Source organism: Saccopteryx leptura, chromosome 11 (assembly GCF_036850995.1).
Source record: "Saccopteryx leptura isolate mSacLep1 chromosome 11, mSacLep1_pri_phased_curated, whole genome shotgun sequence".
NCBI classification, from domain to species: Eukaryota; Metazoa; Chordata; class Mammalia; order Chiroptera; family Emballonuridae; genus Saccopteryx; species Saccopteryx leptura.
This window is the reverse complement of record NC_089513.1, coordinates 60,507,478-60,531,891: the sequence shown is the minus strand read 5'-3', so window position 1 is coordinate 60,531,891 and position 24,414 is coordinate 60,507,478. Positions and strand designations below refer to the sequence as shown.

The 24,414-nt window shown below is 39.1% G+C and overlaps 1 protein-coding gene across 2 annotated transcripts in view; it reads left to right on the top strand.

The window, feature by feature from the left end:
* PTPN2 (protein tyrosine phosphatase non-receptor type 2) overlaps positions 1 to 24,414 on the top strand; it is a 106,241-nt gene that overhangs the window by 27,585 nt on the left and 54,242 nt on the right. For both annotated transcript variants that reach the window (XM_066352519.1, XM_066352518.1), the window contains exon 2: positions 4,640 to 4,730. In XM_066352519.1, the coding sequence (XP_066208616.1) occupies positions 4,640 to 4,730 (91 nt within the window). The remainder of the gene's footprint in view (positions 1 to 4,639; positions 4,731 to 24,414) is intronic.

Sequence of the window (24,414 nt, the reverse complement as noted above, 5' to 3'; positions counted from 1 at the left end):
CTTTTAACAATTCACATGTGCAAACTCCAAGTAAAGCACTCTGTGGCCACTCACTATAGAGACAAACAGTTGTATTTACTTAGATAACCCCCTGAGGCTGTTATTGTGTTACTGCCCAGTAAATTAATGTGTGTGATGACTCATGAAAAAGTTAAGTGACATTCTGTTTTAGGAGACAAACATGTAATGCATTTTAAAAATAACTTTCATTAAAATTTAAATATTTTTAAATACTTTTAAAAATAAGCATCAGTTATTAGAAATTTTACTTTTGAAAAAATATCTGATATGATTAGATGAATAAAATCTTAGCCCATTAGGGTTAATAAGATTGAAAGGAAAATTAAAAGAAACTTTTTATTGATTAATTTTAGAGAAAGAGGAAGGGACAAACAAACAGGAAGATAGGCCCATTCCTGTCTGTGCCCTGGCCAGGTATAGAACTGGTAACCTCTGCACTTAAGGACAAAGCTCTAACCAACTGAGCTATCCAGCCAGGGCGGGAAGTTTTCAATCACGTAAGAGACTAATATTTTTCTAGGCATATTCATTTAAAACTAAATGTTTATATTTTAAAATATATAACAATAAAAATATTTACCAGAAAATAATCTGTTATCAGGTATTTGATTCGCAACTATTTTCTCCCGTTTTGTGGGTTACAGCAACTTTTCGATGTGACTTAAAAACTATATATTAGCATTAGGACTGATGTTAGTATTATTTAGTATTTAGCTAGTTTAATTTAAAATAATATATGAACTAAATATATTAGTTTATGGTTTAAAATTCAAATAGCACAAAAAGTCTCCAATAAAAAGTAGCGAAAAGGACACGTTTCTTTGGAAAGAAAGAGGGGCAGGCTAGGGAAAAGCCTTTTTGGTGTATCTGATGTTTTATTCAGATGTCCCAAAAGTGCCAGTCAATGTTTAATCTCACAGGTGGGGCATGGCTGTCATATTACCCATATTTTTCTGTTTGAAATATTTTCTATCTATACCCTTCCCTAGATGTCCAGTCGCCCAGTCTTCCTCCTCAGAAATTACTGATTTCCTGTCTTCTATAATTACTCATTATATTCTCAGGCGTATTCACGTTTGAGTGGAGTTCCCCTCCTCCGCCATGGGAGCATACTAAACTTACTTTTTGTACCTTTTTTCACTACACAGTTTGTCTTTGAAATTGTTCCAGATCAGTGTATTTTCATGGTTCCTATGTATTCCACTGCATTGGTGAATTATAGCATATACCAGCAGTTCATTCTTGAAGGACATTTAGGTTTTTATCAGTTTTTCATGATTATGTAGAGTGAACATCCTTATACATAATTGTTTGCACATGAGGCGTATGACCATATGTGATATAAATTTCTGGCAGTGAAATTGGTGGGTCAAATTTATGATCTTAATCAAACTGTTCTCAAAAAAGCATATTGGTGTACCTTCTCTCGTAATGTATGAGGCTCTTTTTCTTTCTCTCTCACCTACATGGTGTTATCAGAAATTTTTATTCTTGCTAATCTGTTTGCACTTGACACAGAAGAGCTGTCAAGAGAAAAATTATGCTTTAATATTATTTTACGTTAGTGTTTTCCTCAAATCAGTTACTAGCTTCCAATATAAAATTACCTATTATACCTCTTGTAGTGTTTTGACTCATCATGTAATGTTTGAGGTTATGCAAGCAAATATAAGACTATACCTGAATTTACATAAAATGTTTAATTTTACATAAAAATTTATTATTTGACATTTTAAAGCTTTTATCATTAATTTGTGGGTATGGTTGAAGTTTTTTTTAGTTTTGTTTTGTTTTTTTGCTTTTCAGTCAGTTATTTGTTGTAATGCACCTTCATGGAAAAATATATGAAACTGGAAGGTAATATTTTTGACCAGGTTATATGAGGCTGGCATAACTTTGATACTAAAACTGAATAAATCATGAGAAAAGAAAATTAGAGGTCTGTTCAGCTTAAAAACATGGATGAATACATGTTAAATAAAAATGGTTACATATCCAGGCAATGGGATGTTATTCTTTTTCTTTCATTTTTTTCCTGGTTTGTTATTCAACAGTAAGAAGAAATGAGCTATCAAATCATAAGACATGGAGAAATCTTAAATGCATATTATTAAGTTAAAATCTATTATTGTAATTCCAGATTAAAGGAGAAAAGCTGTATGATCATCTCCATGATTGCAGGGAAAATACTGAATAAAATTTAGTACCCTTTCCTGATAAAAACAAAACATTTAGCGAACTATAAATTGAAGAGAAACTTCTTAGCCTGTAGAGGGTATCCACCAGAAGCCTAAAGCAATATTACACTTAGTGGTTAAACCTCGAATCAGTTCATTCAAAATCAGGGGAAAAAAATATTTCTATTTGATTATGAATAGGAGGTTCTAGCCAATAAAATTAGAATAGGAAAAGAAATAAGAGGTATGAATAAATAAGAATTAAGGCATATAAGGAAGAGACAGAATTATTACTGCTGATATTGACAAATTCAGAAGCAGCTACAACATACTGAAGAACTCAGCAAGATTGCAGGATGTACAGTAGCATTAAGAAGTCAACAGCAACAATTGTACCCTATGTGTGCAGGGTGTTTCTGTTTCTGTATGGCAGATTGCATTTTCCAGAATGGCCGTACCAACATTTGCATCACATGTGCTCTTTGCACAATGTGACAGATTCCTCCCATTGAAAGGTGGTCTGTGTTCCCTTCCTTCTCTTGCATCTGGGAAGGCCCAATGACTTAAAAATATGAACTATGTAAAAGTTAACTTTTCTAAGGTTGGTATGCGTGGTGGCAAGGCAAGAGAGTAGGGAACCCACAGTAAGGGCATTCATCAATAATTGACTTGAATAATTTATTTGTGTTCAATTTATAGAACTATCTGGTGCCTTTTTTTTCTTTTTTTCCTTTTTTTTCAATGAAGTGAGAGGAGGGGAGACAGAGACAGACTCTCACCTGTGCCAGACCAGGATCAACCTGGCAAGCCCATACTGGGACACTTTGTCCATCTAGGGCTGTTGCTTGCCAACCGAGCTGTTTTTAGCAACTAAGGCAGAGGCTCCAGGGAGCCAGCCTCCACGCAGGGAGGCCAGCTCACTTGAACCAATCGAGCCATGACTGTGGGAGAGGAAGAAAGGGGTGGGTGGAGAAGCAGATGGTTGCTTCTCCATGTGCTCTCTGACCAGTAATCAAACCCACCCTCCACCAGTGCTCAACCACTGAGCCAATTAGCCAGGGCTATAACTCTTTTGAAATTGATTTTAGAGAGAAGGGAGACAGAGAAACATTGATTTATTGTCCTACTTATTTCTGTATTCATTGATTGATTCTAGTATGTTCCCTGACCGAGATCAAATCTACAACCTTGGAGTATCAGGACGATGCCCTAACCAAGTGAGCTACCCGGCAAGGGCTGGTATCTAACTATTTTTTTTTCCTGAAGTGAGATTCTAAGAGGCAAAGAGACAGACTCCTGCATGTGCCCGACCAGGATTCACCGGGCATGCCCACTAGGGGGTGATGCTCTGCCCATCTGGGCCATTGCTCCATTGCAACCAGAGCCATTCTAGCACCTGAGGTGGAGGCCATGAAGCCATCCTCAGTGCCCAGGCCAACTTTGCTCCAGTGGAGCCTTGGCTGTAGGAGGGGAAAAGAGAGAGAGAAAGGAGAGGGGGAAGGGTGGAGAAGAAGATGGGCGCTTCTCCTGTGTGCTCTGGCCAGGAATCGAACCCAGGACTTCCACACGCTGTGCCAGTGCTTTACCACTGAGCCAACAGGCCAGGGCTTGGAACCTAACTTTTTAAATGATTTTTCTCACGTAGTAGTGTGAGCAAAAACCCAAATTAATTTTTGCTGTTAACATACACTTTTTTGGTATGTTTCTATTTTTGCCCGAATTCTTCGAATTTTATTTCATATGACAGACAAATACTGATGTTGGATACAAGTAGCTGGGTGCCTAACACAGGCATAACCTCACAGAATTTTTTTCTTAGTGAAATACAGAGTACCGTAAGGGTCTTAGAATGAACTTCAGGCCTGGTAAATGTTGCTAAGCATTTATGGCTCTGGAAATAAAATTCGAGGATATTTCTGAACTCAGAATAAAGTAATATTTTATGGCATGAAGATGAAGAAATCGATTAAAATTTTAAGACAGATACTCTAAAATATAGGTAGATATTTTTTAAGAGAGTTCAGTCAGAGCTTTGAGTATGGTGAAATCATATAGCCATTGCATTAATTCTATGTGACCAGTGTTTAGTGTTGCCAGGTTGGTGTTGAATATAGCATGACAGTAAATAAATATATCAAGAAAAAAGACTTTGGTACCCAAAGGACTTTGGTTCAGTCCTGGGGTCCGCCACTTACTGGCTCTTTGATGTTTTTTCGGTTATTTAACCTCTCAAAGCCTATCAACCCTCATACATAAAATGGTGAAGATAATCGTTCCCACTGGTGTGAGAATTGAATGAGATAATGTAGGAAGTGTGTTTTGTATAGTATTTGGCATATCATAAGTGCTCAATAAATGCTATTTTATACTGGCTGGGAAAGTATCTGTTTTGCTATACAAAATTCAAGAGGAATGTTAAAATATATTTTTGTTATTTTAAGGAAATTCGCAATGAGTCCCATGATTATCCTCATAGAGTGGCCAAGTTTCCAGAAAACAGAAATCGAAACAGATACAGAGATGTAAGCCCATGTAAGTACCTGTGGGTTTGTGTGCATATTTGTGTCTGTTGGTTTGTTTTAGGAGGCAGGATACAGTGAAAAAGAAGGTTTGGGGTTAGGGTGGATAAGTATGGTATTTCTTTATATTAACATATTACATGTTCTTAAAAGAAAAAATTTCAAGGCATGGACTAGAAGAAGGAAAGAAAATTGCCCATATTATTTCGTCCACACAGCCATCATTGTTTAGAATGATTTCCTTTCTTTCTTTAATATAATTGTAATCTTGTATGTGTATTCATGTATACATACTTTTCATAGTATTTCATAGCTGTTATTAGTATTACTTAAAATTTTTATTGGTGTTGTTTGTTTCTTTTCTCCCAACTTACAAAAGTAGTATGTACTTACTGTAGAAAACTTTTAAAACATGGAAATGTGTAAAGAATAAAAATGCCACAATCTAAAAACAAACCTTTTGGGTTTATATTTTTTGATGCTTTTTCTGTATAGACATATACATGTATGTTTTAAGTTCAAAATTAGAATCTTGCACGTGCTAATTTGTAGCTCATTTGCTATTTGAACATTTTTTTTATCATAAACGTACTCTTTTCAATGGCTCTGTAGTGGCTTTTGATATGCCATTCTTTCACATAACGGTTCCCCTATGGTCACCGTTTAGATCACACACACACACACACACACACACACACACACACACACACACACAGACAATTCTGTGGACAGTTGTAATACCAGGGTTTTAGAAATGTGTACATCATTAGGTGATTTTATTTTTTGTTCTGATTGATACCACTTGTTCAGATATTAAATTAGGTTCTCTTAGCATTCCAAAATGTTTCCATGTGTTTGATTTTAGTGGGCTAAACTTGATTTTAGTGGACTAAAACTTAAGTATTCTCTTTTAGGGTGGCTTCTTAGTAGGGACTTTCTGAAAAATATTGAATCTGCTTGTGGTTTCTGCTTGTTTGTGGTTCCTTCCTCTAGTTGACAAGGGTATGGTGTTATTGTGCCAAGGCCGAATAATCTCACTGTACTCAAGGCCATAGATCGTGTACCTCTAGAGATGTATTTTTTGTTAGGTGGATATGGATATACCACTGAAAATCTATCAAAATAACTTTTAAGTGCATACTTTTACTTTTGTATTAACAGAATGTTTATCTTCATTCATCAAGTACATTTACATGAATAATGTATTGGTTGATTTTGGAACAATCAAATGAGAAGTAATTTCTTAATATGTTTCATGTTTATTATAAATTTGCTTATTACATATTATACTTCTCTTACATGCGTTTTCCCTTGCCAGTTAGATGTGTTTGTAAAGATAAGTAGCTAGGAGAGAGTGGTTTTCCACTCCTCTTCATTTGCAGCACCCATGTAGATACGACATATTCCCTCCAAACCCTGTGGCTCATCGTGGTACCAGTTCTGGTGTGGGGGTTTGTTCAGGGAATGGGGGTACTTAGGTATCTCTTCACCCCCTCCAGATTTCTGGTTGAGAATCACTGACCTAGAAAGTGATTCTCTAGTATTTACTATGAGTTTTGAAAATATTATTTTCCAGTTGTACACTTTGCTTTGCCTATAAAAAGTAAAACTTTTATTTATATATATAATTGTAGATTTGGATGCAGTTGTAAGAAATAATCCTCAGAGATCCTGTATACTTATCATCTAATTCCCCCCACTGGTAACATCTTGCATAAATATAGTTAGTAAAATAGCAGAACCAGGAAATTGACGTTGTTACAGTCCCCCCAGTTTTACAGGCACTCATTTGTGCCTGTGTTTAGTTCTGTGCAGTTATATCACTTGTGTAGATTCATGTGATCTCCACCAGAGCCCAAGTATAGACCAGTGAAACTGTTCCATCGTGACGTCCCTCCTGCTCCCCTTGTGTGACCATAGCCACCTTGCTCCCCTCCTCCCCCGCAAGTCCTGTGTTGCCTTTCATTTTTTTTTTTTTTTTTGATCAATCTTTAAAAAACTTTTTTTAGCCTAACCTGTGGCAACACAGTGGATAAAACGACCTGGAATGCTGAGGTTGCCAGTTCAAAACCCCAGGCTTGCCCGGTTAAGGCACATATGACTCCCTTTCTCTCTCCCTCTCCCTCTGTTCCTCCCTCCCTCTCACCTCTTAAAAAAATATATTAGAGAGGAAGGGAAAGAGAGAAAAGAGAAAAACATTGATTTGTCATTCCACTTATTTATGCATTCATTAGTTGATTTGTATGTGCCCTAACCAGGAATCAAACCTGCAATCGCGGCTTATTGGGATGATGCTCTAGCCAACTTAGCTACCCATTAGTTCTTGCCTTTAATTTTTATGTATCTGTTATAATTACAGTCACTGGTTGTGATAAGGTATATTTGAATCCCCTCATGGGTTTGATCAAATTGATATAAATGGAGAAATTTTTAAAAGTTGGAACGAGACACTTTTAAAAGTAAAACATTAAATTACTCTCAAGTAAGTATACAAGTCAATAAAATTCTTGTGATTTTTCTCCTAAGCATTAGATTTATATGCCCAGTTGCCCGTCGGCCACCTCTGGTCGAAGGCTGCTAGGAGACCTATTACCTTGTACCTCAGCCCCGCCTCCACTAGCTCAGACTCTCCTTCCTGCATGCCTTCTCAGGAGGAGAGCCCTTCACCTCCTGTCTGGACCTGCTGTTAGACAGAGGTGTTTCTTCCTCGAGGAGATGCTGCTGGGTGCCTCCTCCTGAACTTGGTAGCCCCTCTCCCTTCCCCGCTGCCTTTATTCCAGTGTGCCCTGGAGCTGCACTCCGCTGCGAGCCTGCCAGGCAGTGGATCCTTCCCCCCACTTCATCTTCGTTGAAGCCTGACTGTCCACGCTTAGTAAACCATCTTTCTATCTCTCGGCAGGAGGCCGCTCATTCTTGCTTCCCACATAACCACAGAGTTTCCTAGTCTAAGCCATTACTTTTCAACTTGCAAATTAAAATGCTTTCCTCCAAGGTTCATGCTATCCAGACATGTCACATCTTCTCTTGTACCTGTCCTCTCCTGACTTCATAGTCAGTCCCTGTGTCGCAGACTCTTCTCACATATCTGCTGAAGCCTTGAGCACCGAAGGTGCCATTTACTACCTTTCTCTTTGCCCGTCTCTTCTCCCAGCACCTTCTTCGTGTCGCTGGGAGAGATCGATGTGGCACTAGCCTTGTGGCGCTCGACCTCTGCAGCTCTCAGTCTTCAGTCGTCTTCACCCCTGAGATCTTAAATGCTCCTACCTTGGGTCTACTTTCTGTCTTTCCAGCTCTTTGACTTCATTATCTTCAGTTCTTTGACTTTTTCCTTTATTGTAGTGCATTCCTTCCATACTCTACTTATTATTTAATAACTTCCATTCTGTTCTTCTTATTAAAAATAATTTCTGTGGACCTTTAATTCTTCCACCCAGTGAAACCCCAGCCTTGGAATAATCAGTCCGTCAGCTTCTTTAACCTTTGTCCTACTGTGTGTACCTCGGGGAGACTCCTGTGTCAGTGGGCCTATGTGCTTTGCTGTCCTCACTAATCCCCCTGCCGTTCTATTCAAGCCCCTGCCTGAGTAAGCCATCACTCGGGTCCCAACCACTTCCTCTCAACGCTCTCAGAATCTTGCCTTCAGTTCTAATAAAGAAATAATTTAAGTCATTAACTCTTCAACTTCATGCTCTATCACCTGTAAACTTATTTCTGTTTGCACTAATTTTCCCTGAAGTCCCAGGAGTAAAACTTCCCCCCTCCTGTTCTAGGTGTGTACCTCAATTCCTCATTCCTCCTCATGCATCTAATTCTCTGTTATCACCACTCTTCATGTCTTCACCTTCTTTCTAATAACTCTTTTTTCTTATTATATAAATGTGTGGTTGTTGTTGTTTTTTTATCTCAACCCTCATGTCTCACCTCTGTCCCCCCTTACTTTATTGACTACATGGACACATCTACTTGCATGCGCACACACGTAACGTAAGAGCAAACGGCATCTTACAAGAATGCACCGCACTGTTTGTCTTTCTCCATCCCCCTTTTTAAAAAATTATTTATTTATTTATTTATTTCAGAGACAGAGCAAGAGTCAGAGAGAGGAATAGACAGGAATAGACAGACAGGAATGGAAAGAGATGAGAAGCATCAATCATCAGTTTTTCATTGCAACACCTTAGTTGTTCATTGATTACTTTCTCATATGTGCCTTGACCGTGGGGCTGCAGCAGACCGAGTAACCCCTTGCTTGAGTCAGCGACCTTGGGTCCAAGCTGGTGAGCTTTTTGCTCACACCAGATGAGCCCGCGCTCAAGCTGGCGACCTCGGGGTCTCGAACCTGGGTCCTTCCGCATCCCAATCCAATGCTCTATCCACTGCACCACCGCCTGGCTCTTTCTCCATCCTTATTGCCTACATATTCTTCAGCCCATGGTTCCACTCCAGATTCCCCACTTGAACTTTTATTCTAAAGTATCCATAGCTTTCTAGTTTTCAAATGAAATGAGAGACTCTTTTGGTTTTACTTATCTCTCTGACTTTGACATTGTTAACCATGCCTTCCTTCCATAACACTATATTTTCAAATTTTTGCTATTGCTTCTCTGGCTGATCTCCCATTCTCAGAGCTTCTCTTCTGCAGTTTGCCTTTATCTTCTTCCGAATTCTGTCTCTGCCCCTCCCTCCTTCTCACTCTAGAATTTATATGAATGATCTCAGTTTCTCTGCATTCATTTACCATCCCTCTGCTTGTGACCCCAAATCTCATCTGTAGCCTAAGTTTCTCTTCTTAACTATAGACTTATGTATGCAAGTCACACATCTCTGTCTGGATGTCCTAGAGCCACGTCAGTCTCAGTACGTCTAGACACTGAGCTAGCTTTCTCCCTCACACAGTCCATTAGTTTCACCCCTAAAAACTGCTCTTCTGGTTTTATTCCCCCATTTATAAATGGTACCACTATTCACACATTTGCTTCAGCTGGAAACTCGGGCTCCTTCCTCTCTCATTCAGCTCCCACATCTACTTAGTAACTAAGTAATTGTAATTCCAGTTCCACACTATATTTCAGATCTGCTCTGTACTCTGTTCATACTGGCTTGGTTTCAGGTCCATACTACTCTTTTCCTAGGTTATTACAGCGGCCTGTTAACTAGTCTTTTTGTCTCCACTCTATTCCCACTTCACTCCATTCTCCACACAGTATCCAGAGTGGTCTTTATATAATGGTAGTGTGTTTTCCTCTCCCTTCTCCAATAGTGTTCAGAAGTTTTATAAAAAGTTAAAGTTGTTTAGCATTCTCATACAAGGCCTTGGGGGAACTGATGCTTTACACATCTCTCAAAGATTTTTTTCTAGCTGTTTTTCTTTAAATTATTTATTTTGGTAAAACTGAATCACTTGGAGTTCTTTCATTGTGACCAGTTTTTTATTTTTTTTAATTTAATTTTATTTTTTGTATTTTTCTGAAGCTGGAAACGGGGAGAGACAGTCAGACAGACTCCCGCATGCGCCCGACCGGGATCCACCCGGCACGCCCACCAGGGGCCACGCTCTGCCCACCAGGGGGCGATGCTCTGCCCCTCCGGGGCGTCGCTCTGCTGTGACCAGAGCCACTCTAGCGCCTGGGGCAGAGGCCAAGGAGCCATCCCCAGCGCCCAGGCCATCTTTGCTCCAATGGAGCCTTGACTGCGGGAGGGGAAGACAGAGACAGAGAGGAAGGAGGGAGGGGGGGTGGAGAAGCAAATGGGCGCTTCTCCTATGTGCCCTGGCCGGGAATCGAACCCGGGTCCCCTGCACACCAGGCCGACGCTCTACCGCTGAGCCAACCGGCCAAGGCCTGTGACCAGTTTTTGATACCTCACTGTGTTTGAATGTGCCATCCCTTTTTGGAATATCCTTCTCTCTCTGATCTATCTCAGAGTCCTCTTCCTCCAAACATCATCTCAACCACCACTTTCCCATGAGTATTAATCTCACACAGTAGAAGAAGACATGGAGGTGGTAACTCTTTTACTAAATTCAGGTGGGCCCAGGAATATATATATATATTTTAGAAGATGCTATGATAATACCTTTCCTGAGGGATAGTCATTTTATTATTTAAAAATGTATTTTTATGCATACAACTTTACAGTTGTTAGTTTGGTTCAGAAAACATGCATTGAGAACCAGCTACATGTTTGGCATACGCTAAGCATGAGCATACCGTAAATATATGAATGCTGCCCTTTTAATTTAAAACTAGGCGGGAAAATACATACCTGTTGTATTGTATATATCAGGAGATATGGCAGTGTTTTGATGGAGCTGAGAAGAGGCACTCAACTCTGTCTAAAGAGTTAAGGATGCCTTTTAAGAGAAGAAATAGTAGCCAGCTAGGCTACTATATATATAAAGGTAGATAAAGAGGAAACAAAAAAGAATTTTTAAAAAATTCAGAGTCCCAGATCTTTCTTTTTCTTTCTTTTTTTTTTTTTAACTTAGAAATTTAATGGGGTGACATGGATCAATAAGAGTACATAGGTTTCAGGTAAACATTTCTATAGCATTTGAACTGTTTGTTGATTGTGTTGTGTGACCATCACCCAAAGTCAAATCATTTTTCGTTACCATATATCTGTTCCTTTTTATTGCCCTTCCCCTCAACCCCTCCCCGGTAACCGCTTTACTATTGTCTATGTCCGTGCTCAGTTTTATATCCCACCTATGTGTGAAATCATATAGTTCTTAGCTTTTTCTGATGTAGTTATTTCGCTTAGTATAATGTTCTCAAGATCCTTTCATGTTGTCATAAATGGCAATATATGATCATTTCTGATGGCTGAGTAGTATTCCATTGTATATATGTACCACATCTTCTTAATCCAACCCTCCATCAAGGGGCACTTCGGTTGTTTCTATGTCTTGGCCACTGTGAATAATGCTGCGATGAACATGGGGGTGCCTGTGTCTTTGCATACCAATGTTTTCGAGTTTTGGAGGTAGATACCTGGTAAAGAAATTGCTGAGTCATATGGTAATTCTATTCTTAGTTTTTTGAGGAATCACCATACTGTCTTCCATAATGGCTGTACCAGTTTACATTCCCTCCAGCAGTAAATGAGGGTTCTTTTTTTCTCCACAGCCTCTCCAACACTTGTTATTATCTGCCTTGTTGATAACAGTCAGTCTAACAGGTGTGAGATGGTATCTCATTGTAGTTTTGATTTGCATTTCTCTAATAGCTAGTGAATATGAGCATCTTTTCATTTATCTGTTGATTGTATTTCTTCATAGGAGAAGTGTTTGTTAGGGTCCTCTCCCCATTTTTTAATTGAATTGTTTGCTTGTTTGTTGCTGAGCTTTGTGAGTTCTTCATATATTTTGGATATTAACCCCTTATTGGAGTTGTTTGTAAATATCATCTCCCATTTGGCTAGCTGGCTTTTTGTTTTGTAGTTGGTTTCTTTTGCTGTGCAGAATAGAAGCGTTTTAGTTTGATGTAGTTCCATTCATTTATTTTTGCCTTTACTTCCCTGGCCTTTGGAGTCAAATTCATAAAATGTTTCCTATGGCCAAGGTCCATGAGCTTAATACCTAGTTTTCTTCCATGAAATTTATTGTTTCAGATCTTATATTTAGGTCTTTGGTACATTTTGAATTAATATTTGTGCATGGGGACAAAGTGTAGTCAAGTCTCATTCTTGTGCACATGGCTTTCCAGTTTATCCAGCACAATTTATTGAAGGCTTTCTTTTCTCCATTGTGTTTTTGGCTCCTTTATTAAAGATTATTTGTCCATATATGTGTGGTTTTATTTCTGGGATCTCGATTCTGTTCCATTGGTCTGTATGTCTGTTTTTCTGCCAATACCATGCTGTTCTGATTATTCTAGCTTTATAGTATAACTTGAAGTCATGTAATATGATACCTTCAGCTCCATTCCTTTTTTCAGGATTGCTTTGGCTGTTTGGGGTCTTTTATGATTCTATACAAATCTGATAATTTTTTTGTCCTATTTCTTTAAAAAATGACATTGGAATTTTAATGAGGATTGCATTAAATTTGTATATTGTTTTGGGGAATATGGCCATTTTAAGTACGTTGATTCTTTTGATTCATGAACATGGAATTGTTTTTCAATTTCATTGTTTCTTTTTCTTTTTCTTTTTTCTCTTCAAGTGAGAGGAGGGGAGGTAGAGAGACAGACTTCCACATTTCTCCCACCCGAATCTACCCGGCATTCCCTGTCTGGGGTTAATGTTCTGCCCATCTAGGGCCATGCTTGCAACTGAACTATTTTTAGCGCCTGATATGGAGGCACCACAGAGCCATCCTTAGCGTCGTCTGGGATGATGCACTCGAACCAAAAGAGCCATGGCTGCGGGGAAGAGAGAGAAAGAGAGAGAAGGAGGAGGGAGAAGGGTGGAGAAGCAGATGGTCACTTCTCCTTTGTGCCCTGACTGGGAATTGAACCCTGGAAATCCACACACCAGGCTGACAGTCTACCACTTAGCCAACTGGCCAGGACCTTTCTTTTCTTTTTTCAAGTGAGAGGAGGGGAGAAAGAGAGACAGACTCTTGCATGCGCCCTAGCCAAGATCCACCTGACAAACCCTGTCTGGGGCCAGTGCTGGAATCAACCAAGCTATCTTCGGCACCTGAGGCTGATGCTGGGACCAGTCAACCGATCCTCAGCTTGAGGGGCAGGCACTCAAACCAGTTGCCACTGTCTGTGACGGGAAGAGAGAAAGAAAGGAGAGAGGAAGGGGGAAAGGAAGCAGATGGTCACTTCTCATATGTGCCTTGACTGGGGATCAAACCTGGGACTTGGCATGCTGTGCCAACCATCTATCCACTGAGAAAACCGGTCAGGGCCTCATTATGTCTTTTTCAATTTCTTTTTCAATATATAGATCCTTCATATACTCTTTCTTTCTTTTTTTATTTTTTTGATACAGAGTCAAAAAGAGGGACAGATGGGAATAGACAGACATGAAGGGATAGAGATGAGAAGCATCAGTTCTTCATAGTAGTAACTTAGTTCTTCACTGATTGCTTTCTCATATGTACCTTGACCGAGGAGCTACATCAGAGCAAGTGGACCCCTTGCTCAAGCCAGCAACCTTGGGCTTCAAGCCAGTGACCTTTGGGATCAAGCCAGCAACCATGGAGGTCATGTCTATGATCGCACACTCAAGCCGGATGAGTTCGTGCTCAAGCCGGCAGCCTCGGGGTTTTGAACCTGGGTCCTCTGCATTCCAGTCTGACGCTCTATCCACTGTGCCACCACCTGGTCAGGCCACATACTCTCTTAAATTTATTCCTAGGTAATTTATATTTTGTTGCAATTGTAAAAAAAAAAAAAAAAATTTCCAATTCATTTTCTGAAATTTCATTGTTGACATATAGGAAAGCAGTAGACTTTTGCATACTGATTTTGTATCCTTTGACTTGATGGTAAACACTATAGTTTTTCCCTGGATAGAGTCTTTGGGCTTTTCTATATACAGGATCATGTCATCTGCAAAAAGTGATAGCATTACTTCTTTCCCAGTATCGATGCCTTTTATTCTTTTTTCTTGCCTGAGTGCTCTGGCTAAGACTTCCAGTACTATGTTGAATAATGGTGGAGAGAGTGGGCATCCTTGTCTTGTTCCTAATTTTAGAGGAAAAGCTTTCAGATTTTCCACCATTTAGTTTGATATTGACTGATGGTTTGTCATATATGGCCTTTATTATGTTGAGGTACTTTTCTGCCATATCCATTTTATTGAGTGTTTTAAACATAAATGGATGTTGTATCTTATTGAATGCCTTTTCTGCATCTATTTATTGATAGGATCATATGATTTTTTTGCCTTGTTTTGTTGATATGGTGTATTATGTTGATCGATTTACATGTATTGAACCATACTTGTGCTCCTGGATGATCCTGTGAATCCTTGTGATTATGATGTATTATTTTTTAAATGTGGTGGTGTATTCGATTTGCTAGTACTCTGTTTAGGATTTTTTCATCTGTATTCATTAGAGTTACTGGTCTACTCTATAGTATTATTTTTTTGTGTTGTCTTTGCCAGGTATCAGGGTTATGTTGGCTTCATAAACTGTTAGGTAGTATTGCTGCTTCTTCTATTTTTTTTTTCTCAGTGCTCATGTTATTACTTTCTTCTTTTTTTATTTAAACAATTAATTTTAACGGGGTGACATTGATTAATTAGGGTACATATATTCAGAGAAAACATCTCCAGGTCATTTTGACATTTGATTATATTGTATACCCATCATCCAAAGTCATATTGTCTTTCGTCACCTTTTATTTGGTTTTCCTTGTGCCCTCTGCTCCCCCCCACCTCTCACCTCTCTTCCCCTCCCCCCGGTGACCACCACACTCTTGTCCATGATTCTCATTTTTGTGTCCCACCTATGTATGGAATCATACAGTTCTTAGTTTTTTCTGATTTACTTATTTCACTCAGTATAATGTTATCAAGATCCATCCATGTTGTCGGAAATGATCCTCTGTCATCATTTCTCATGGCTGAGTAGTATTCCATAGTATATATGTACCACATCTTCTTTATTTAATAATCTGTTGAAGGGCTTTTTGGTTGTTTCCATGTCTTGGCCACTGTGAACAATGCTGCAGTGAACATTGGGCTGCATGTGTCTTTACGTACCAATATTTTTGAGTTTTGGGGGTATATACCCAGCAGAGGGATTGCTGGGTCATATGGTAGTTCTATTCTTAACTTTTTGAGGAACCTAATATTTTCTTCCACAATGGTTTTACTACTTTACATTCCCACCAACAGTGGATGAGGGTTCCTTTTTCTCCACAGCCTCTCCAACACTTGATATTCTTGTTGATATAGCTAATCTAACAGGTGTGAGGTGGTATCTCATTGTAGTTTTCATTTGCATTGAGCATCTTTCCATATATGTTGGCCATTTGTATTTCTTCCTGGGAGAAGTGTCTGTTCATGTCCTCTTCCCATTTTTTATTGGATTGTTAGTTGTTGAATTTTTATGAGTTTTTTGTATATTTTGGACATTAGGTCCTAATCTGTGCTGCTGTTTGAAAATATCATCTTCCGCCTGACCAGGCGGTGACACAGTGGATAGAGCATCAGACTGGGATGTGGAGGATCCAGGTTCGAGACCCAGAGGTCACCAGCTTGAGCGCAGGCTCATCTGGTTCGAGCAAAGCTCACCAGCTTGGACCCAAGATCACTGGCTCGAGCAAGGGGTTACTCGGTCTGCTGAAGGCCCACGGTCAAGGCACATATGAGAAAGCAATCATTGAACAACTTACTAAGGTGTCACAACGAAAAACTAATGATTGATGCTTCTCATCTCTCTCTGCTCCTGTCTGTCTGTCCCTATCTATCCCTCTCTCTGACTCTCTCTGTTCTGTAAGAAAAAAAAAAAAAAGAAAATATCATCTCCCATTTAGTTGGCTATCTGTTTTGTTGTCAGTTTGTCTTGCTGTGCAAAAGCTTCTTAGTCTGATGTGGTCCCATTCATTTATCTTTGCCTTCACTTCCCTTGCCTTTGGAGTCAAATTCATAAAGTGCTCTTTATGGCCAACATCCATGAGTTTAGTACTTATGTTTTCTTCTATGTAATTTATTGTTTCAGGTCTTATATTTAGGTCTTTGATCTATTTTGAATTAATTTTGGTGTAAGGGTACAAACTGTAGTCGAGTTTCATTCTTTTACATGTGGCTTTCCAGTTTTCCCAGCACCATTTATTGAAGAGGCTTTTTTTTCTCCATTGTGTGTTGTTGGCCCCTTTATCAAAGATGATGTGACCATATGTGGTTTTATTTCTGGGCTCTCTATTCTGTTTTATTGGTCTGAGTGTCTGTTTTTCTGCCAATACCATGCTGTTTTGATTATCGTGACTCTATAATATAGTTTGAAGTCAGGTATTGTAATTCCCCCAGCTTCATTCTTTATCCTTAGGTTTACTTTGACTATTTGCGGTTTTTTATAGTTCCATATAAATCTGATGATTTTTTGTTCAGTTTCTTTAAAAAATGACATTGGAATTTTGATGAGAATTGCATTAAATTTGTATATTTGCTTTGGGTAATATTGGCATTTTGACTATATTTATTCTTCCTATCCAAGAACGAGGAATATTTTTTCATTTCATTGTATCTTTTTCAGTTTCCCTTATCAATGCTTTGTAGTTTTTATTATATAGGCCTGTTACATTCTTTGTTATGTTCATTCCTAGGTATTTTATTTTTTTTGTTGCAATCATGAAGGGGATTATTATTTTTTTAGTTCATTTTCTGATGTTTCATTGTGGGCATATAGGAAGGCAGTAGACTTCTGTATATTAATTTTATATCCTGTGACTTTACTGTATTGGTTTATTGTTTCTAATAGTCTTTTTGTGGAGTCTTTGGGGTTTTTGATGTATAGGATCATATCATCTGCAAAAAGTGAAACCTTTACTTCTTCTTTCCAAATATGAATGCCTTTTATTTCTTTCTCTTGTCTGATTGCTCTAGCTAGAACTTCCAGCACTACATTGAGTAAGAGTAGAGAGAATGGATAACCTTGTCTTGTTCCTGATTTTAGAGGAAAAGTCCTCAGTTTTATGCCATTTAATATGATGTTAGCTGATGGTTTGTCACAAATGACCTTTATTATGTTGAGATATTTTCCTTCTATACCCATTTTGTTGAGTGTTTTAAACATAAAATGGTGTTCTAGTTTATCGAATGCATTTTCTGCATCTATTGATAGGAGCATATGGTTTTTGTTCTTTGTTTTGTTGATATGGTGTATAACGTTAACTGTTTTATGTATGTTGAACTATCCTTGTGATTCTGGGATGAATTCCACTTGATCATAATGAATTATTTTTTAATGTATTGTTGTATTTAATTTGCTAGTATTTTGTTTAGGATTTTTGCATTTGTATTCATTAGAGATAGTGATCTGTAGTTTTCTTTCTTTGTGTTGTCCTTGCCAGGTTTTGGTATGAGGGTTATGTTGGCCTCATAAAATGTGTTTGGAAGTATTGCTTCTTCTTCAGTTTTTTGGAAGACTTTGAGTAGAATAGGAACCAAATCTTCTTTGAATGTTTGAAAGAATTCACTAATATAGCTGTCTGGCCCTGGACTTTTATTTTTGGGGCGGTTTTTGATAGTTGTTTCTATTTCCTCCCTGCTTATGGGTCTGTTTAGGCCAGCGGTTCTCAACCTGTGGGTCACGACCCTGGCGGGGGTCGAACGACCAAAACACAGGGGTCGCCTAAAGCCATCGGAAATACATATTTTTTTTTAATTTTTTTTTAATTTTATTCATTTTAGAGAGGAGAGGGAGAGACAGAGAGAGAGAGAGAGAGAGAGAGAGAGGAGAGGCAGAGAGAGAGCTGGGGGAGGAGCTGGAAGCATCAACTCCCATATGTGCCTTGACCAGGCAAGCCCAGGGTTTCGAACTGGCGACCTCGGCATTTCCAGGTCGACGCTTTATCCACTGTGCCACCACAGGTCAGGCCACATATTTTATTTAAAAATGTATTGTATAATAAATATGTCTTTTCTGATGGCTTTAGGCGACCCTTGTGTTTTAGTCGTTCGACCTCCGCCAGGGTTGCGACCCACAGGTTGAGAACCGCTGATTTAGGCTATCTACTTCTTCATGACTCAGTCTAGGAATATTGTATTGTTCTAGGAATTTATCCATTTCTTCTAGATTGTTAAATTTGGTAGCATATATTATAGTTTTTCATAGTATTCTACAATAATTCTTTGTATATCTATGATATATATCTGTGACAATTTCTTCTCTTTCATTTTGGATTTTGTGTATATGAGTTCTTTCTCTTTTTTCTTTAGTGAGTCTTGCCAAGGGTTTGTCAATTTTGTTGATCTTTTTAAAGAACCAGCTCCTTGTTTAATTGATTTTTTTCTATAGTTTCTCTATTCTTTATTTCATTTATTTATGCTCTGATTTTTATTATTTCCTTTCTTCTATTGGTTTTGGGTTGCCTTTGTTCTTCTTTTTCTATTCATTAAGATGTGAAGTTGTTTATTTGGGCTCTCTCTTGTTTGTTCATATAGGACTGTAGTGATATGAACTTCTCTCTTATTACTGCTTTTGCTGCATCCCAGAGATTCTGATATGTCATATTGTCATTTTCATTTGTCTGTATGTATCTTTTGATCTCTGCTTTTATTTTTTCTTTGACCCACTCATTTTTTAGAAGTATATTGTTTAATTTCCACATTTTTGTGGGTTTGTTTACTTCTTTTTTGCAGTTGAATTCTAGTTTCAAAGCTTTATGGTCAGAAAATATGCTTGGTATAATTTCAATCTTTCTGAATTTGTTGATGTTATTTTTGTGGCCCAGCATATGGTCAATTCTTGAGAATGTCCATGTATAGAGGAAAATGTATACTCTGGCACTTTAGGATGAAATGTCCTGTATATGTCTTATCATATCCAATTGTTCTGGTGCTTCATTCAAGGCAGATATCTCCTTATTGATTTTCTGTTTGGATGAACGATCTAGAGCCGTCAGCAGTGTATTGAGGTCTCCAAGTATGATTGTATTTATGTTGGTTTTTATTTTTAGGTGAGTTATTACATGTCTTATATATTTTGGTGCTCCTTGGTTTGGTGCATATATATTAAGAAGTGTTATGTCTTCTTGATTCAGTGTCCTCTTTATTATTATCAAATGACCATCTTTGTCTCTGATTGCCTTTGCTGTCTTGTAGTAAGCATTGTTAGATATGAGTATGGCTACACCTGCTTTTCTTTGGTTGTTATTTGCTTGGAGAATCGTTTTCCAACCTTTCACTTTGAATTTGTTTTTATTCTTGTAGCTTAGATGTGTTTCTTGAAGGCAGCATACAGTTGGATTTTCTCTTTTATCCACTCTGCTACTCTGTGTCTTTTTATTGGTAAGTTCAATCCATTTACATTTAGTGTAATTAATGACACTTGAGGGTTTCCGATTGCCATTTTATATATTGCTTTCTGATAGTTCTTTATCTTGTTTGGTTCTCTTTTGTTTTTCTATCATTTGTTTTTGTTTGATTGTATTCCATACTTCTTTCCTCTGTTTCTTCTTTTTTTTCCTTAAGCCATGTGTTTCTGTGGTGATTTTTTCAGGGGTGGTTACCGTTGAGTAATAGAAAGGATATATATCATATTCATTGTAGTAAATTATCTCATGAGTGCTTCTGCACTCCATCCTCCTTTGCTACTGTTAATCTTTGTCCTCTCCCTTTTTTTGTTTTTGTTGTTTCAGATTAATCTTGTTTTTATTGTGATCTTGATGGAGCTTTTACTGTAGTTTTGTTTTGTTTTGTTCTTTGTATCTGGTCAGAGAATCCCCTTTAGTATTTCTTGAAGTGGGAGTTTTCTGGTGATAAATTCCCTCATCTTTTCTGTATCTGAATGTTTTTATTTTTTTCTTTGTAGTTGAAAGATAGCTTTGATGGATATAGTATTCTTGGCTGGAAGTGTTTCTCTTTCAGAACTTTAAATATTGGGGTCCACTCACTTCTGGCTTGTAGAGTTTCTATTGAGAAATCTGATGATAACCTGATGGGCCTTCCTGTATATGTTGTATTCTTTTTTTCCCTGGCTGCCTTGAGGATTTTTTCTTTGTCGTTGGTTTGTGCCAATTTCATTATGATGTGCCTTGGAGTAGGTTTGTTTGGGTTAAGATAACTCGGTGTTCTGTTTGCTTCTTAAATTCAGGGCTCTAATACTTTCCACTTTCTTGGGAATTTCTCATCTATTATTTGTTTGAATATGTTCTCCATTCCATTTTCTCTCTCTTCTCCTTCTGATATACCCACTATTCTTATGTTGCTTTTTGTGATGGAGTCAGACAATTCCTGTAGAGCTTTCTCATCTTTTTAAATTTGTGAGTTTCTCTCCTCTTCTCTCTGTAGTACCTCTAGTTGCCTGTCTTCTATGTCACTAATTCTCTCCTCTATCTGGACTGTGCTATTAGCTAAGCTTATTACCTTATTTTTCAGTTCATGAATTGAGTTTTTCATATCTGTTTGATTCATTTTCATAGTTAAAATTTCCTTGGTAATGTATTCTTTTTGTTCATTGAATTGTTTTTTGAGCTCTCTAAATTACCTTTCCATGCTTTCTTGTATTCCCCTATTTTTAGGACTTCAATTTTAATTGTCACTTAACTCCAAGTTTCCAAGCAATTAAAATTTTTTTCTATAGATTTTTCCTCATCTATCTGAGCTACATCTCTGTCTTTTGTATCCATGATATTTGATTTCTTTTTCCTTAATTGTATTGTTAATAACACTAAGAGATGATTTTAAAAAAAGAAAAAAATTGAAAAAATACAGTGAAAATTTTAAAATTCTATTGTGCTAAGTGGAACAAAAACTGTATAGAATGGAGAGCTAGAATTGGGGGGGACATGACAAAGAGATAAAAAACGAAGTAAAAAGCACACAAAATGCCACAAAGAAAAGATCTGAATTCAGAATAAAATAATTTGTTTGTAAATGACGCTCATATGAGAGAAAAAGTGAAAAAGAAAAGAAGAAATAAGAAAAGAAAAAAAAAAAGAGTTCAGGGTTTTGGAATGTAACCCTAATTAAAAAAAAAAAGAAGCCCTGGCCGGTTGGCTCAGCGGTAGAGCGTCGGCCTAGCGTGCGGAGGACCCGGGTTCGATTCCCGGCCAGGGCACACAGGAGAAGCGCCCATTTGCTTCTCCACCCCTCCGCCGCACTTTCCTCTCTGTCTCTCTCTTCCCCTCCCGCAGCCAAGGCTCCATTGGAGCAAAGATGGCCCGGGCGCTGGGGATGGCTCTGTGGCCTCTGCCCCAGGCGCTAGAGTGGCTCTGGTCGCAATATGGCGACGCCCAGGATGGGCAGAGCATCGCCCCCTGGTGGGCAGAGCGTCGCCCCATGGTGGGCGTGCCGGATGGATCCCGGTCGGGCGCATGCGGGAGTCTGTCTGACTGTCTCTCCCCCGTTTCCAGCTTCAGAAAAATGAAAAAAAAAAAAAAAAAATGAAAAAAAAAAAAAGAATGTATAATGTAACACTTATTGGTAATGAAGTTCAAAATGAAAAGGAAAGAATAAGACGGAAAGAGGATAAAATGACCAAAGTGGGAAAAAGGATGAAAAATACAAGAAAAAAATGGAAAAACGTTATTAAAAAATGTCATCTTTTCCTGGTTTTGAGAGATTATCTTCTTTTGTTTGTTTGTTTTCCTTTTCCTTTCGGCAGGTGGCACTGCACCACAGGTTTTTCCCCTGTGGCACTTTTCAGTAGAGATTTGCAATTGATGTGTCGCTATGGTAATGACATAAGCAAGGTCTCAGTCCCGTTGGTAGTCTGGACTTGTTAGGGTTTGCAGGCACTCACAATGGGAGAGTCAGTTTTCCCAGTGCCTCTCCCCACGTCTCTCCTTCCTGAGCCAGCAGTCTGAGGACCCAGCTGTGAAGTTGCCCCAGCCACTGCTTGCAGAGCAGGAGGCTCTGAGAGCTGTCAAGTACCCCCTCCAGCCCCACTCAAAGCACAGTTCTGGATAAGGCTTTGTCAACCAGAGCCACCAGTGTAAGCAGGCAGGGCAGGGAGCCAGTTGCTTTTCAGGTGCCTTTCTAAGGGCCTCTGGGCATGTCTAATATGCCTCAGCGTTCCGCGGGTCTAATCTCCACAGGCTTTTCTCCCTTATGCTCTGTTTGGAAGCCCGCAGCCCAGCCCTCACAACTTCCGCAGTGCTCTCTGAGATTTGCTCCATGGGAATGTGCCTTGTAACCTGTATTGGATAGCAGAGGCGCCCTGCCCAGACAGTTCCAGGCCTAGGAATCTCGGCCCTTGCACACTTCCCATCCTGTTGGTCGGGGAGAGGGACCACACAGAAACTGGCTACAGCCCACGCAGAAGTCCACTGCTGACAGTCTCTGATCTAGCCCCTCCGTCCACAAACACGCATGCCCTTGTGAGAGGCGCCAGGTTGAGCCACTTGCACACCCCTGTAATCGCAGACCATGAGTGAACAAAGCCCAAAGCCGCTCTGGTGCTGGCCTCCTCAGGCAACCCACTCGGCCACCTCTGCTGGAATCTGCCACTAGTGCTAGCTCTGCATCCGCAACCTCAGGCTGAGCCACGTGCTCTCCTCTGCTTGATCGTCTGCCCTAGCCCAGTTTCTTCCCTCGCCCCTAGCCCTCCTTTCTCTCAGTTCCAAGCGAAAGCAACTCTTCCTCAGATTAGTGAGGAAAGAAGAATACTCTGTTCTTCTTATTTCCTTCAGAGTGGATTATATGATATATTCAGCCACCTTTTTGCCAAACCGTACCATTGTTTAGTGTATGTGTATTTCAGATGCTCCTAAGATTGTTTTTCTGTCTCTAGTTGTTGAATCTGTTGAAATTTCAGGGGGAGATATCAAGAGCATCTTTCACAGCACCATTTCTCTTCTTCTCTTCTTCTACAGTGTGTCCGTAAAGTCATGGTGCACTTTTGACCAGTCACAGGAAAAGCAACAAAACACAATAGAAATGTGAAATCTGCACCAAATTAAAAGAAAACTCTCGCAGTTTTATACCTATTCAGTGCAGTTCAATGTGGGCTCATGCACAGATTTTTTCGGGCTCCTTAGGTAGCTATCCCGTATAGCTTCTACAGACTCCTCACTGACTGATGGCCTACCAGAACGGGGTTTCTCCACCAAACTGCCGGTTTCCTTCAACTGCTTATCCCACCAAGTAATGTTATCCCTATGTGGTGGCGCTTCGTTATAAATGCGCCGATATTCACGTTGCACTTTGGTCACAGATTTAAATTTAGCGAGCCACAGAACACACTGAACTTTTCTTTGTACCGTTCACATCTCAACTGGCATGGCCACGGGCTGCTCCGCTGTATATACGGTGTTACGTCATCATCTGTGCATGCGCACATGCTACCACATCATCCTACAGAAACTGGGAGGGTTTTCCTTTTATTTGGTGCAGATTTCACATTTCTATCATCTTTTTTTGCTTTCCTGTGACCGGTCAAAAGTGCACCATGACTTTACGGACACACTGTATTTTTTGGAAGACTTGACAAGGATAGGTAGCAAATCTTCTTTGTATATTTGGTAAAATTCAATAGTGTAGCCATCTGGCCCTGGACTTTTGTTTTGGGGTAGATTTTTGATAGTTGTTTCTATTTCCTCCCTGCTTATAGGTCTATTTAAGTTTTCTGCTTCTTTGTGACTCAGGGCTAGGAAGATTATATTATCTTCTTCTTGTAGATTATTGAATTTGGTGGCATATAATCTTTAATAGTATTCTAGTATGATCTTTTGTATATCTATGATGCCTGTAGTAATTTCCTCCTTTTCATGCTTATTTGAGTCATTTCTCTTTTATCCTTAGTGCATCTAGTAGGGTTTTGTCAATTTTTTATTTTTTGTGACAGAGACAGAGAGAGACAGAAAGAGGGACAGATAGACAGGAAGGGAGAGAGATGAGAAACATCAGTTCTTCATTGTGGCACCTTAGTTGTTCCTTGATTGCCTTCTCATATGTGCCTAGACTGAGGGGCTACAGCAGAGTGAGTGACCCCTTGCCCAAGCCAGCTACCTTGGGCTCAAGCTGGTAAGCCTTGCTCAAACCAGATGAGCCCACACTCAAGCCAGCGACTTCAAGGTTTTGAACCTGGGTCCTCCACGTCCCGGTCTGACTTGGTATCCACTGCGCCA